This window comes from Lissotriton helveticus, chromosome 3_1 (assembly GCF_964261635.1).
Source record: "Lissotriton helveticus chromosome 3_1, aLisHel1.1, whole genome shotgun sequence".
NCBI lineage: Eukaryota > Metazoa > Chordata > Amphibia > Caudata > Salamandridae > Lissotriton > Lissotriton helveticus.
In genome coordinates this window covers 2068076994-2068093302 of record NC_136061.1, presented here as the reverse complement: position 1 = coordinate 2068093302, position 16309 = coordinate 2068076994, and the positions used below count along the sequence as shown (strand labels likewise).

General features: G+C 45.6%; 1 protein-coding gene across 2 annotated transcripts in view; it reads left to right on the top strand.

Moving 5' to 3' along the window:
* Positions 1 to 497: 497 nt before the first annotated feature.
* MFGE8 (milk fat globule EGF and factor V/VIII domain containing) overlaps positions 498 to 16309 on the top strand; it is a 208016-nt gene continuing 192204 nt past the window's right edge. Inside the window, exon 1 of one of the 2 annotated variants that reach the window (XM_078683193.1) lies at positions 498 to 888. In XM_078683193.1, coding sequence (XP_078539319.1) covers positions 816 to 888 — 73 coding nt within the window. In that variant the 5' untranslated portion in view covers positions 498 to 815. The remainder of the gene's footprint in view (positions 889 to 16309) is intronic. The other variant, XM_078683194.1, reaches the window with a different exon arrangement.

Below are 16309 nucleotides of genomic sequence, written 5' to 3'. Positions count from 1 at the left end.
TTGTGAATCAGGCGCACAACCACTATTTGAATTCATTTTCTTTAAAAAAAATCTTTTTTATCTGATTAATTTTGTGTTTAATTGTATGTAATGTGTTACAAACTGTATGATTGATACAACTTTTAGCAAAGTTTTTTAATGATCTCATTAAAATGAATGTTTTTTTATATATACTCTGTTTCCTGAACGTTCCCGGATTTACTTGTTTCCATGATTGATTGCCTAGGAGTTATTTTTTACCTGAATATAATCTCACAAACACCCGTGGGGATGCCACAGGTGCAATGAATTATTGGCCATTTTAAAAATACATTGTGAACACTTTTAATTTTGAAAACACCCTAACGTTCCAGAAATAAAAGGAGAACTGAAAAAAAGGGTTGACTTAGACATGAACAAAGTAGTTGCTGCTGCATTTCTGATTCAAAATCACCACGATAACAATATGCAGAGGACGCCGAGCTGGCTGACAGCTCGAGAATCCCGCCGAGTGCATCACAGTATTGGGAACAGCTGATTCACAGCATCCCTCCAGCTCTCAGGCTGTGCCCAGCGCTGTGCAATCAGGCTCTCATTGCAGCCTGCCGCAGGTCACACCGCCCTCCCGCCAGCCCGCCTCAGAGCGGAGTGTGTCATTGGGCAGAGAGCGGGGCACGTGGGTCTGTAATCTGCAAGCTCAGCCTTCGCGAGAGACAGAAGACAGCGGGCTGCGATCCGTCCCGAGAGAGCCCAAACCCCCCTAGGCTCCTGGACGCACAGGACAGGCGGACACATCCGAGGACCTCGGCTGCTGCCATCAATACAGCGCGGGCACCATGGCAGCGCACGGCGCCAGCATCCGCTGGGCACTTTTAGCTACTTTCATCAGTGCCATTCTGGCTGCAGAGGGTAAGTGTCGATGTTACTCTTTTATGAATGATTCTCTAGGGACCTGATGTTCTTTTAAAAATTGTGTGTCGGTAGAAAGGGGCCTTTTCAATGTCTCTGAAATGTGTTGTTGTACGCTTTTGGTGTTTTTCTTTAATGTAGGTCTCCAAATTAAAGAAGATGCAGGCAGGTCACTGAAATGTAGCTAAAGCTAACTGGCAGAGCTCGAGAAACCCATTTTCAAAAAAACTACGTTGGTAATCGAATTTTATTTGACCAGTGATATCGAGTTATTTGATGCCTGACTGGCGACGGAAACTATCCAATCAGTTTTCGCCTTGCATTCTGGTCTTTGTAGTTTTGCATTCCATTTAAGAACAAGTCATGCAAGTACCAGAACGCAAAGGCTGCATTGGAATGACCGGTTACTCACCGGTAATATTCATTACTCCGAGTCGTAGCCAGGACGGGGAGGGCTGACGAGGAGGTAATGGAGAAGCTCCTCGAACTTGCCATAGGGTTGGACTGGGTTCTTGAGGAATATTCGGGGGAAATATCCTTCATTTTTCACCTGATTCTTAATGGCCGCGTCTAGCTCAGCTGTTTGAGGACAGTAAAGTAAACCTCTGCTTAGTTCGGCCGGCTCGCGTGGATGCCCACCTGCAAGGGGACACTAGTACTCCCACCCCTTTTATAAACAAGGATGCGTTTCCTCCAGTTTTCACACTATTTTGGTCACTCCCTGTTTCCCTTAAGCACTCGATGATTCGCTCCCCTCGACCTCTATTATAATATTCCACCCTTTTTTCCTAAATTACCCCAAATCCTTGCTCCTTTGCACCTGCAGCAGTATGGTGATGGGAACATGTCTGCACACCCGTCCCCCCCGCCAGTGACACAGCTAATCGTGCTCGACAGGAATTACTGATGAGTCATTTCCGGGGGCACTCGATGTGTCCCGCAGTGTAATGATGGAGAGGGTGTTATGTACCCAGGACTGAACATCTCTGACGCGTGGATTGTTCTGGCAACAGTTCTGTTCATAGAATTTGTGTGCGTCAGGAGAACGGACACCCCTAGCCAGGCCCGCTTTGGGTGGAACTTTCCCGCCAAGTCTTCATACCTAAATGTAGCACGTGGGTTACTAAATTCCAGGATTGTGGGAGGAGTGGAGGACATGTGAAACAGGTCAGAAAGCCCTCCTCCTCCGCCTTAGGCAATTCCATGTGGGTGTCCAGTGCTTGGCTCAATAAAGGTGTTGTTTAAATCGGGGAATTGTCTAAAAGTGGTTGACAAAACAAACTTTGGTCTCCAGCCAGGCTGATGTGATTTGGGTGACTGGGCTGTACTTGGAACAAAGGTTGGCTTAATAAACGATCCTATTGTTTTATAATTACAAGTTTATCAGGGAGTTTTAGTTTGAACAGACGGGCTGAGGGGGCTGCGTTCCTGCAGTAGATTGTTTTAAGCCAGAGTTTTATCTGGGCCCATGGAGAGTTGGCCGAAGACCCAACGAGCAGCAACCAGGGCACGCAGAGCGTGGATAACAAGCCTCACTCAGGAATGGCCTAGCCTAACTGAGCAACGACGCCCAAGTGGCCACTACGCGCTTTGAAAGGCAGATCAATTCCTCTGGCTTCAATACAATGATCTGTGTAATGAACAACGGTCTTGGACGCATATACTAAATTGTAAACCGGATATCGCCTTGAGCCGTTCAGCACACACTGTTGTGTTTAAGTGCCATCCACTTCCGAGTGAAGTGACGGTTGTGGACATGTTTGAAATGTTGTATTTGCTAGTTACGGGCATTACAACTCAACAAACCGATTTAAACAAAACAATTTAGAAGGGGAGATCAAAAGGTCACTAGTGCCCATTGAAAGGGGACTAGGACCCAGGCGACTAAAGTTACATTGAGGGTGGTTAAGACCTATGGAAAAGTGACTGGGGGGTATCGAGATACTAGTGTCCATAGAGAGTTGAGTATGGCTCCTTTGTTAGTTGGGTACAAAGCATTAAGTGGTGGCAAGGGTTCATAGAATGGCATCACGGGGCCACTGAGGGATGACAAGGGGTGATTGTGAGGCGCCTATCAGGAAGGCCTACTGACAGGTGGCTGGAGGGGCTTGCTCTCATGTAGATGTGACTGGGTACCATTGAGCGGTGGTTAAGGAGTGATTGGTGAGCCTTGAGATAAACTGAGGGATGGTTGACGTCTTGTTTTTTCTTTAAACTGTCACAGAAGGCTGACAATTGGTTGACCCCGGGTACTAACCTCGTGCAAACTGGAGGGAGAAGTATTCAGCCATAGTCCTTCTTTTGTTTCCTTCTGCCTGATGTGCGGCCTGCTCTTGACATCCCAATTAGATGTATGACTGCATGTAAAGCAACGGAGCTGCATTTGGTGCCAAAATGTTCGCCGGCACGCAACAGGACTCCATTATATGCGTAACTGTGGGACCGTTTGTTTAAACTGCGGTTTCGGTGTTGTGCAAGGGCTCCTAGACATACACAGATGTTTGTTTCTGTTGTGAAGACAACACTCGGGATACAGTGTGTGTTTTCTAAGCTTGTTTTCTGATGGAAGTCTGAAGAGCCATTCAACCCTGCACGTTTGCTCATCGTGTGTTAATGCGAGTTTGATTTGTTTCCTCCCTGAAGCGTGTGAACAGCTTGGCCTTGTGTTGTGTTCTGCGCGCGGGTGAGATCATGCTGGAACCAGGCAGGGCGAGGGAGCTGTCGACGAGCAGGGACTTGAACTGCTGCCCAGCGCTCAGCTGACGTGCGCGGCGGGCAGGGGCCCTGATTCTAATCTGCCACCCACGGGCTCCCGTGCCTCTGATGTGTTGATGCGCTGTGAGGTGGCTGGGTGGTGGCTGTTTTTGTTTTGTCTGCTCCTGTCAGATGACGCGCCCCTTTCACGGAAGACCGTGGTCCTGAACGTCATTCTATAACACAACAAGAGCGCGTGCTGGAGCCGCGGAGCTGGTTATTCCTGCGCGCCACTGCAACAAGCAGAAGCGGCTTAGCCGCCAACATCTCTGTTATTAGAGGGCTAATGACAGCCAGGCAGTATCCGCGGCTATTATTACACCTGTTCCTGCTCATGCCCTCAGTCTCGGCCCCATCCACAGTCAGTGCTTAAGCCGCTGGCTTATTAGGGTTATTTTGCTTTATTCATATTGCATTGTACCAGCTGCTAAGAGGCCCGTGAGCATGTGCTCTCAGTCCATGTCTGCGCCCGGATCTCGCCTCAGGTGGGGAAGGTAGAGCACAGGTAGCTGAAGTTAGATCCCTCATTATACTGCGAGGGAAGCAGCGGGCAGAGGATTTGTGCCAAAGAGCACCCAGCGCCGAGAGTTGGCACCTGAAGAAAAACACCTTCACGCCAGGGGTCCTGTCTTCTTTCACAGACACTTCACACGTAACCGCCCCCTCAATCTCCACTCGCTGTGAAGGAGTCTTGCAGGGCACAAGTCCTAAAAAAAGAAGTGGGGGCGCTAACCTAGTTAATCAGTATGCAAGTGACATCACTGCGCGTGACATATACAAAAGAAACAATTGATGGAGGGAATGCTGGACAATGCGAACATTCACCCCCAGTCACAAGGATCTGAGTTAAATCCAAAGCAGTTCAGGCTGGACTGTTCCCATTGGGCGCACGGTCATGACTGACTTGCATATGGCTGGGTCCAAACTGGAATGCCGTGGTGAGCAAAAAAACGATGGATTTAGGCCCAGATCTCTGTACTGGGGTGAATGTTTGACATTGTTCTGCATTCTGTCCATCAATTGTTCTTTTTTCATTCATCACAACAAGCATAAGCCAGATCTTAAGCCGTCCCATATATGTATAACATGTCTATCATGAGTACATTGGAGCACATTTTGAGTATGCAGGGCAACCCTCCAGATTTAGGCAGAAGATTCACACTTTTGTAAGCTACACATAAAACAGTGTTGTCTTTTGTCAGCGCAAACTTCCCTCTACCTATAGTGCTCTACAAGAATAAATAGTGATATTTTACATTATTACAATGCCTCGTCAAGGGTAGTAAGCACTATATAAATGCTATTTATTTTATTTATTTATTTTTTATATGTCGCACGAATCATCCCCAAAGGTATCTCTTGGCGCCCAGGAAACAGGCGACATAATGCAACATTACTCATTTAAAATAGCCAGGTGTTTAGGTGTTTCTTAAAGATCGTAAAGGTGGGACATGACCGCAGGTCTTCTGGTAGCGCATCCCAATATTTGGGGGCCAGGTAGGAAAAGGCACGACCACCCATCTTAACCTTTTTTCAATTCTCCGGGTTTGAAGGAGCTTTTGATCACTAGATTTTAGCTGCCGGGCTGGGAAATACCATTCTAATTTTTGCGTTGGGTATCTAGGTCCCAGTCCGGCCAGTGCTTTAAAAACCAGGCAAAAAAGTTTGAAAACTTCTCTTTTCCTAATAGGAAGCCAATGCAACTCTCTCAGTAATGGTAAGGAAGGGGTGTGTGCTGGTTTGTTCAGTGCTAAGCGTGCCCCCCTATTTTGCACGACTTGTAGCCTTGAAAGCAGGTCTGCCCTTATCCCCACCAGTAGATCATTTACGTAATTAAGTCTACTGACTAGAAGTGCCTGTATCAGAATCCTTCTGGTGGAGGGAGGAATCCAGGGGAAGATCTTTTTTTAGCGTACGCATCAATCAAAAACATTTGCCAGAAAAGGTCTTAACATGCTCCTCCATAGATAGATTTGTGCCCATTTTTTTGGGGGTGGGAGCTTCTCCAAGTTCCCCCGGCCACCACTCCTCAGTCCGTAAATCCTCTGCTTTCCCAAACAATAAGATCTCAGTTTTGTTGGAATGAAGTTGCAGGAAGTTCTTTTTCATCCATGTGGCTATTTTTATCATGCAAAGCTTGAATCTATCTCTGGTCACCTCCGGGTCCTTCTCTATGGGGTCTATGACCTGAGTATCGTCCGCATAGGAGATGGTTTGGAACCTGCACAATTTAATGACAGAGGCCATAGATGACACATAGATATTGAACAGAGTGGGGCTTAATATTAAGCCCTGAGGCACACCCTTGTCCAAAGTTTTGGTCTGGGATACAAGGGTGTCCAGTTGTACACATTGGTATATATCCGATAGAAAGCTCTGCATCCAATCTAATGCCATCCCCGTGACACCAATCTCTCGCAGTTTATCTAATATAGTTTTGTGAGAGATGGTGTCAAAGGTTATTTATTTTGTTTAAATACTGGGAAAGACCAACACATCTGACAGTCTCACAGTGCATGCATATATCGTGAACAGAGCCTGAACAAAGTGAAAAGCTTCCTCTTTGTATGTGTGAAGTGCTACCAAGGTGTGAGCTGCATAGGAAACCTTTAGCCGTCGTCCGGCTCTTTTTCAAAGCACATACTCGTGCTTGTGGCGGCATACACCTTGTGGGAGCACGCAGGGGCGCAACTCAAGCACAAGTATGTGCTTCCAAAAAGAGTAGACTGTTCTCCTCAGCGCGCTGGCGGGCTAACTAACTTTCGTGGCTGCGGGCTGTGCGGGTGTTTCAGTGCTTGTTTTTGTTAACCCCTCGCTCACCCTCCTTGCCTACAACTGCTTTGGACATCACACTTTATCGGCTGATTTATATTTACATTAAGCGCACAATGAAATTGCACTTTTACTTAAAATATGATTGCAGCACCTCTTGTGTGGCCGCTTTATATTTTAAAAAAAGTGCTTACCTCCGCCAGCGGCCAGACTTTACTAGTAGCCCATCAGTCACAGACCCACCCCCTCCACAGCATCAGGATTTCCCAGTGCAGTACCGACATCCCTATGAAGGCCTTCTGAGGGATAGTGCAATTGGGCAGAGGAAGGTAAGAATGAACCCCGAGTGTCAGGGCCTTAGCATTTGTTTGTTTCTCAGAAACAACCCCTGCTATTTTTGGAATGATGGGAGGGGTAGGATTGTTTCTGAGAGACAAAAAACAAGCATTGACCAAGCTAATGGGTCTCACCTTTAGGCCCTTTTGTCATTGTCAGTTGCCTTTTAGCCATGCTTTGCAGCATTGACGAGATGCTGTGCAGCACAACAAAAAGGCGGAAATACATATCTTAGCCGCTTGCATGCATGCCTATGAAATGACGTGGTCACCATTTTTATTTATTTACCAATCCAAAATAGATCAGTAAGTTTAACAAGCATTGGCATATCCAATAGGTCTAGCCTTTGGGACCTTATAAGTGTTTAGCCATGCAACAGTTGGTGTTGTTGCAGGAAGGATTTTGTGCTGCAGAACTAAATATTTATAAGGCCCCAAAGGCGAGACCTACTGACTATGCCAATGCTTGGTCACTTTCCCATCCACTAAACCCTAGCCTAGCAATCACCGTCTGACAGACGCACCTTTTGGGATAATAATATAAAAACTCTTTAGCATCAACACCAACATTGTCACTAAATAATAGACACAGGGCACTTCATTTATTTGACCTTCACGTGCAGCAGCCACGCAGTCTGGATCAGCCGCGTGCCACTTCCTGTGGGACTGTCGGAGAGAAGGCGCCTTGTAAAACGAAGCTGCCGTTCGGTTAAGCATAAAGCCAGCTTAACATAATGTTCAATAAATAGAACTTTGTTAAAATAAAAAGTAAGGATTAATTAAATGAACCGCTGGTGTGTCCTGCTTCTTTAGCTTAAATTAGAGTGGGTATTTGCAGCCGCATCCAGTTATGTTGTGTTTGGGTGGGCACTCTATACGTGAGGCCTGAGAGTGTCTGCCACGAGGCATCTATAGACCCGAAGCTGAGTGTGAAAGTGGGGCGAACGGGTCACAGCGACTAGCCGAGTGACCGGACTGCCACAGAACACACCACTTGTACTAAAGCAAAATCTTCTGGGGTCACTGTTCTTATGCTCACTCATTTTAAATGCAACACGTCCTAAAAGTAGTAGTCATCTGGTCGAACAGCATACGTTCCCATTTATTGTAGGGAGTATCATACTAATATATTATACCAATATATAGTATTACACTCATAGCTCTATTGTTTTACTATCTCCCTTTGATAGTACATTTCAACTAGAATGATAGAAGGGCAACCGGTCTAGCATTGGAATCATTTCCTGCTCATCCTAAAAGTGAAAATAAAGATGTACTTTGCAGCTTGAGGAAAAAAACCTTGTATATGAATTCTTGTTGCCCACGGGGGATTACAAGGGAAGCAGCTCGCTGTAGTGAATGTAACTGAGATTCACTTTTGTAGTTGTTCATTGTGCTCATATCCTGGCAAGATCCAGCCTCAGGAATGAATGTTGGCCAATGCGGTGGTTGAGCAATTCAATCAAACATTTCCAATTTTCAGTAACTTCTTGGAAAACATTTGAGATGATATTTGGTATTACTTAAACAGGAAAGCCTCAAGTGTTTTCTTTATAGTTGTAAAATCTGTCCTCTTCTCAAACCAGGGACTGTCTGTTCCACATCTGGTCCCACCTGCCTTTCAAAGAGGACATGGTAACCACTGATCGGGTGTTGACTGGATAAAAGCTGATGCTTGTCATGGGGCATGACTTTTGCGAAGTAAAACTTAAAGGTCTGTAGTTCTCTGCTCTGTAAGTCTCTCGAGGCCCATTCACCTGCTGTCACCAGGATCTGACAAACACCAAGAAACCAAAGCTGCTGTCTTAAGTAGCAGAAACAAGAACATTTACTACAATAAACATAGAGCATTAGTATCTGGAATATTTTGTGACAGCTTTGCTCCACACACCCAAATACCCCTCAAGCCAACATAATCTGACATCTTCAAATACAATTGCGCAGCTGTCTAAATTTTAGTATAACTATTGCCACTAATTCTGCAGCCTTTTCTTTCGTGTCACAGGGGTTGTTTTAGAAAGCGGTATGAAAGTACCTTCCACTGATTCAGGCACCAAAGAGCCACTTTGGGTGAGCGTGCTAGAAGAAAAATACCATGCCGAGGTACCACATTCTGGCCTGTCTCTGTGACCACAATGACGGGAGTGCTCTTCGAGATGCAGAGATGTATCTTGTATCCCTGTGAGACATCTGGGCCTGTATTGTACATAGGTGTACTTTCCCTGTTCGTGGCATGAGTCACCTTTCTAAAGGAGTTCCTGGGGCAGACCGGGATAGTGTGCCGTTTTACGTTGGGGCCTAAGGACAGTGCATTCAGTGAAATATGGAGCAGCTGCTTCCGTAGGGGTGAGTGGAGTTCACGGAGTTGAACTACACAGAATTCCGCAGAGTTGCGTAAAAACTCAGTGGAGTTTAGCGGAGTTCCGCTCCGCCCTAGTGCTGACCTTCTTGGTGACAAGACAAGGTGTTCCATGAATGTATGACCTTGCCTGGGGGTTGGTGGGGCTTGCTGATGCTACTCGCCTTGCAGCTTTGGGCAAGGCGACTGATAGCCTCAGAGGCTCCCGTGATCTCCGGTCACTCGGATCCCTTCGGTGGCACCTGAGGGCTCAGGGTAAGTTCCGTTTTTCCTCCCGCCCTCACAGCACCTGCAGCGCACTGCTTCCGACTCCATTTCTAGATGCCCCGTGACCGATGTTCTCACTACCACCCGGTGAAGACAGTGGATATTAAAAAAAAAAGTCTCTCACCTCACAGTACGGGGGGGCGGGAGGGCCTCAGTGATTGTACACACACCAAGGCAGCTCGATGCACCCCAAGCACATACAGACATGCTGATTCTTTCTCTGCACGACCCCCTTCAGCGCCCAAATGTCTGGGCGCTCAAGGCTGCCCGGTGCACACACAGAACAAACTTCTTGGTACTCACGAACCGTATCTCAGTGCATTAAAATAACACATGCCAGCAAACACATATACACTGCTTTATTGCACTGATATACCACATCTTGCCGAAAAATGCACCACCTGTGGTTAGGCGGTAGCCAACAAACCGCACTGTTGGGGGGGAGTAATATGGCCGGCAAGCCCCCGGACCAGCAGGAGGCATCATGGAGGAAGGAATGCGGTGGGAGCAGCGGGGTCACTGAGAGTGGACAAGCTCTCATAGCGTGCACTGCAAGGCTCCTGTTAGAAGCCCATTCTGGAACGTGGGCCTGTGGGTGCCGGAGCAGGGCTCCGCGTAGGCGTCGGCCGAGGGGTGAGTTAGGAGGACAGAAAGGACAGTTTGGATAACATCATTGCAATATTTTTTCCACTGGGAATTTTCCATGTTGAATGCAGCTCGAGTAACATTTTAAAAACATTTGAATACTTGGAGTGAAACCATGCATATTTTATTATGAATTACGAGTATTATTACAGGCATGATTTGTTACTATGAAGTAAAAGTATTTTTTCCATGTTTATGGATGGGAATGAACTGTAAATGTGTTTTCAACATGGCGATTTTAAGCACCAAACAAGATTGATAAAGGTAGTAAGTGCCGAAACGCGTCTTTTGTTTGTGCTAAACAAAGCCCGTATGTCCTACCTGCTGAGTGCATGGTCGCTTTGGAGGACAGGAGCAAGTGTTTATTATTGAGTGCTCTGGTGTAGCGCTCCTCCGTTCACCACCTGTGGTTAGGCTCTAGTTATAGTTAGGACCAACTTTTCCCATAGACTAATAATTTTTTGTTTTGGTAATAACTTTGATGACATTAAAGTGGCCTACTTTGCCTAGTTCTACAAGGACAGTTTCAGAGAGATTCGTCAAGCAGGGACCGAGAAAAAGGCAACATCTATGGGAATTTTGCAATTTTTAGACATGGCTACAGATTGAACCGCTAAACGGAATATATATATGTATTGTCCAAAGACTCACGGCACACACACGGGGTAATCATAAAATATATCTTTAATGTAGGCAGACACGTTTCGGCAATGCTGCCTTCTTCCGTGCTTGTATTTTTCAAATTAAGTGGCATGCATATTATGATGTCATAAAGCTCCAATGTGAATAATGTTTGTGCCTTTCAAAGATCGTCTATTATGTGTGCCACTTCATTTGAAATTTACAAGCACGGAAGATGGCAGCATTGCAGAAACGTGTCTGCTTACATTAAAGATATTTTTTATGATTACCCCTTGAGTGCTCTGGGATTCTTTGGACATACAACCAGCAGTTGCCGAAATAGAATGGGGAAATACAATTGTTAATCTAGCTTTCTGTTAGCTGCTAGTTAGAAAAGAATGAAACCCTCAGCAACATAGCTTCCATTTAGGGCCAAAAAAGAAGAGTCCACATATTTTTGATTGCCTCTCTTGATCCCAGAATGGATCTGGAGGGATGTTCATCTATGAAAAGTTTATCTCACACCCATTTCCAGGATGCTTGGGATTGATGCATCTGGGTTAGGTAGACTTCAGTTCATTATTAGTGCGACTGCTGCCCATTAATGGAGCCTGCCACCTGTTCGTTTTAGCATGTCGAAGCCGGCCTTCTGTTGGATTGAGGTAGTTGATCGCTCAGTGCTCCCGCCTCAGAGTAGATCAGCATCCACCCTGCCCTGCTGATTCATGATCATGTCAGCCACGCTGCAAGTGTCAACCTCTCGGCTGGTGCGTGGAGAATGTTATTTCCTGCCTAGCAGATGTTCAGCATGGCTCCACGGCGTGATAAGCTATCCTGTTGCTTTTGAATGTAAAAGTGTAGGCCCGAAATGCAATAATCTGATGTGATTCTCCAGGCTGCATACAGCGAAATATGTAAAATATCTGTGGTTAACTGAAGTCACAGCCAGGTTACTAATTCAGGGGCATGTATGTGTATATGTATATGTACTACATATATTTCTATAGTGCAAGCCTAGCCGAAATGCAGTGGAGCTTCGTATATGGTCAAAGAAGGCAAGCATAAAGTTAATAATTCGAGAGGAATTTGAATTCTGGATGGTTACTTAATAGTTATGTAGTGTTCTTTAAAGAGGTGAGTCTTCAACTCTTTCCTAAATTGGAGCAGCATTGTGATGGTCCTGATGGGTACGAAATGTTGTTTCAGTTCCTAGGTGCACAGATGGTAAAGGCCTGCTGCCTTGGTTTTTATTTTTAGAGTTGAGCCCTCAAGAGCATGTACTAGCACATGCGTCTTGCTTGCGGGACACTGGTATGAACAAAAAGGGCTTGGGCTGCCCATTGCTTACCATTTGTTGGCTTGCGTGGCACTATTCTTTACATCCTTGTAATTCGTCAAGGCAGGCGTAACATAATTTCCGTTCCTCTCTGTGGAGAAGGGACCGAGCACTGATTGGTAGAACTTAATCAGTGCACGTCCACTGCTCCCGACACGATTGAGGTACTATTTTGTTCTTTTTAACTTTTAGCTCTCTGCAAACAGAAGGCGTGTAACTGGCAAAAAAAGGTGCCCAGTAGGACAAACAAAATTGCAAAGAAACTGTACATTGCAGCTGACAGGTGAGCTCATTCCATGCAGCCAAAAAAGAAAAGGTCTTACCGTCCCTTCAAACCCGCTTGAAGTGTGGAATAACTAATAAAGCATGAAATAACTAAAAGAAAAGTGGAAGAAGAGTTCTTTTGTTTTGCTCTTGGGTGCTGTTCTCAAAAGATGGGGGTTATTTTATTGCAAAGCGACATTGTTTCTTTCTTGTGTGAAATTTCTGAAATGAAGCTTTAACACATAATCATGCAGTACACCCCAATCTACCCCTCTCCATTCAGTCCACCCCACTCCAATTCATGCCAATCCACTCCACCACACCCTACATCAATCAGCCCCAGTCAATCCAGTCTACACCAGACTAAAGATTGCATAGTAAGCAATTTTAAAAACCCAATGATCGTTCAAAGCTTTCTATGTTTAAATCATTATAGCCAAGATGAGGGAATTAGGTCCCTACCATACGGGTAGATTTACATCCCACACCAAGTACCAGCGCGCACATGAGTCACGGACAGGGGCTGCGGAAGCAGAATCACCAGTATGCAAGACAATGGTACCATCTCCCCAGACCCCTTCTATATAACATACCCACTGCAAATAGATTTGGGGTCCTAGAAGAGGTTGATTGACTCACAGCTACGCAGCACCCTGAACATACAACTAATTGTCAGGAAGAAATCAGGGAGAGGGCTATTTTAAATATGGCATTTTTCCTACAAAGCATCAAGTCTGGGGTAGGTGATATGAAGAAGGCCCCTGTTATAATTTCTCCAGGTGGGGATAGGCAGGCAAGTTGTGTCGGCCTAACTGTTGTGGGGCTGTCGTTTAATGACTCTGTTATAAGCCCAACCCCAGGATTGCCACAAACCTTGCACACAGGCCATAGCCCGCGCATCATCATTAGACTCCAACTCCCCAGTGCTCGAGCTGATAGCATCAAGGTCCTCAACGGAACCCTGGCGATGAGACCAAGTGATCAATTTAGTGAAACCAGGCCTCTCAAAGCTAATTCTAGGTTACTTACACCTGTTTATTCTACAGACCCAACAAAGTTAAGGGTCTTATCCTGGAATGTTGCTGGGCTTTGAAATAAGCTGGATAATCTTGACTGGGGAGGCCTTTGTGGGTCAATACGACATCTGTATGTTTCAGGAAACCTGGGATAGGGAGGAGGCACAGCGGTTGGGTTTTGCATCCTATAGTATAGCCGTAACCACCAGGGGTAAGGGCATGCCCTTGGGCGGTCTCTGTATATGGGTTGGGTCCCATCTGGGCTGTCTAGTTAAACAGCTGGAGTTTTTTTCTAATGACGCCCAGTGCATTCTCCTGACATTCACATCTAAGGTCAGAATTGCTCTGGTCGATGTCTGCTCCAGGCCTGTTAGCAGCAGCCATGAATCACCGACCTGTGACCAACTAGCCTCTTCAAGATCTACCATCCACAATAAACATTGGATGGTTATTGGTGGACACTTTAACTGCCAGTGTGAGCCCCTGAACGATTTTAATGGAGGAATTCCCAGTGAAGAAGATCTATACTGGGCTGTCCCAGAGGTAAGCATCCCGCTAACCAGGGTTTGGACACCGTTGGTGCTCCAGATTAAATCACTCGCCCTGAATCGCTCCCTAAGGGCATGTAATTGCTGAACCAAATCAGATACTCCAGGGAAACATACTTTTAATCGCCCAGGACACTCCTCCATCATAGACTACATCCTAGTTGATATCAGGATGTGGGTTCGGGTGGTGGACTCTGTTGTCTCCACCTGACACAATAGTGATCATAATGCCCTGGTTGTAGAGTTAGAACTGCTGATTAGTGAAGAAGTTTCTGGTTTAAACATCCCACCAGATGATAGATTAGTTCTGACCAATGACAGAATAAAGGTCCAGTGGTCAGCCATTCAGCAATCATGTATTAAGATGGCTTCCTTGTAATTTATCCCTTGCTTGGTGTCAGCGGAACAGTCCATTTCTAGTGATGGCTTTTTTACCTCCCTTGCACAAGTCACGGAGACCAATGAGCTGCTGATATCTATTCTAGCTGATATTTTTTCCCACCATCACATTCTAGTGGTTATAAAAAGGGCAAACACCCCTGGTTTAAGGACAGTTGTCGGAAGACTAAGTTAGCTCTGATTGAGGCAATTAAATTCAAGGATAGACCCCTAATTAGAGCAAAAAGGGCGTTATCTAAAGCTAGTATCATCGAAGCCAAAAAAGCATGAGAGTTGGACACGTGGGAGTCCTTGAAGCAGGGCATATCCATTCATGCCATGAAGGCTTTCTGGTGGATAGTTAACTCGGGCAGAAGGGAAGGGAAGCAGGCTGTTGAACCAAATATTGCAACAGATAAATAAAAAGAACAATTTGAGGCCCTGTACCTAAGGTTGGAGGAGGAGGGCAACAACACAACCAAAGACATTGCTCCACCAAAGAATATCTGCTTTGAGGCCCCACAGATAACTCACAGAGATAACAAGTGCTTTAAGTAAAATTGCCCCTTCCAAAGCACCAGGTCTTGATAAGATCCCAGGCGACCTCTTACGCACTGAGCCAACCATCTGGGCTTCTTATCTATGGATCCTGTTTAATGCCATACTGCATGGAATGGCTATTCCACCAACGTGGGCTGGCGCGGAAATTCTGCCAGTCCATAAAAAGGGTTCACTGCTTCTCCCCTTTAACTATAGGCCCATAAGTTTATTTGATGTTAGCCAGAAAATCGTTGCCAGGGTTTTGTTGGTCTGTCTTCAAACTTGGATGGACAAACTTAAAATGTAAGTCCATTACAAGCTGGCTTTAGGAAAAATACGTCCACCATTGACCAAATATTCAGGCTTCAAATCTTATACTGGAAAACGGTGACTATTGAGGATGGCAGCCGCTATCTGATCTTCGTGCATTTAGAATCCGCTTTTGATCTAGTACCAAGCGATAAACTGTGGGCTGTTTAAAGTGTTCTGGGGGTGTCTACTTATCTTTGTCACATGCTTAGGCATTTGCATGAAGGTTATCATGCCTAAATTAGATTCTGCAAAAATGGGGAACTCACCTATAGCTATAGGCAGAGGGGTAAAACAGGGTTGTGTGCTTGCACCCACCCTCTTTTGCCTATTTATAAATGCACTCGTAGATGCATTGACCGCGGAGAAGGATAACGATGCACCCTAGATAGCAAGTAGGAAAATACAGGCAATGATGTTTGATGATGATACCCTGTTGCTCTCAAAGTCACCGATGGGCATAGTTAAGTTAAGGTTCTCGACAACTTTAAGGCCTTTTGTTACAGTAGGGGACTTGAGATTAATTATATGGTCTATAACTCAACAAGCTCTACCCGCCCTAATCCCAGCCTGCACGGCATTCCATTGGAGAGTGTATCTGTTTTTTAATTTCATGGGGTAACCCTAACTGGGAAAATGGACTGGGGGGCCCAAATTAACAAAACTAGTTTGAACTTAGCACCGAACTCACACTGGAGTCCTGATCAAGCTATTTAGGAACTCCTCTTTTAAACCGATTGGACCAATAGTGGAAATGTATCAAATGCAAAGAAGGGGTTCTGCTATGTATGGGGTTGAACTTTGAGGGTATAGTTCTATGAGAATCATTACTAAGATTGAGAATTCTTTTATTAGGCAACTTTTTGGTCTTCCTCTTGGCACTCCCCTTCACTTGGATCTGGGGGTAAGGCCTATTGCTGATGAAATTGCTCTAAGACCCCTAATTTATTGGTGCCGGTTATGGGTAACCCTGCAATTGGCCGTGTATAGGGACGAGCTAAAGGAAATCTTGGCCCTGCATGGTGCTGGGATACTACCTTGGTTAGCCTATGTTAGGGATGCATTTTTTAACAGAGCGAGTCTATGGCATTTTTCCGAGGAAGCCTGTGCTACAGTTTCCAGAAAGGAACTGGTTCAGAGCTACAGGGGGGACAAATTCGCCTGTATACAGGAGGGCTCAACAACCGGCTCATTAACAGTTGAGTTCTTGACGAAAAAAGATCAGAACTGCCTAGTGCCTGCCCTGGATGAGATACAACGCATGCTAGTGAGGAAAT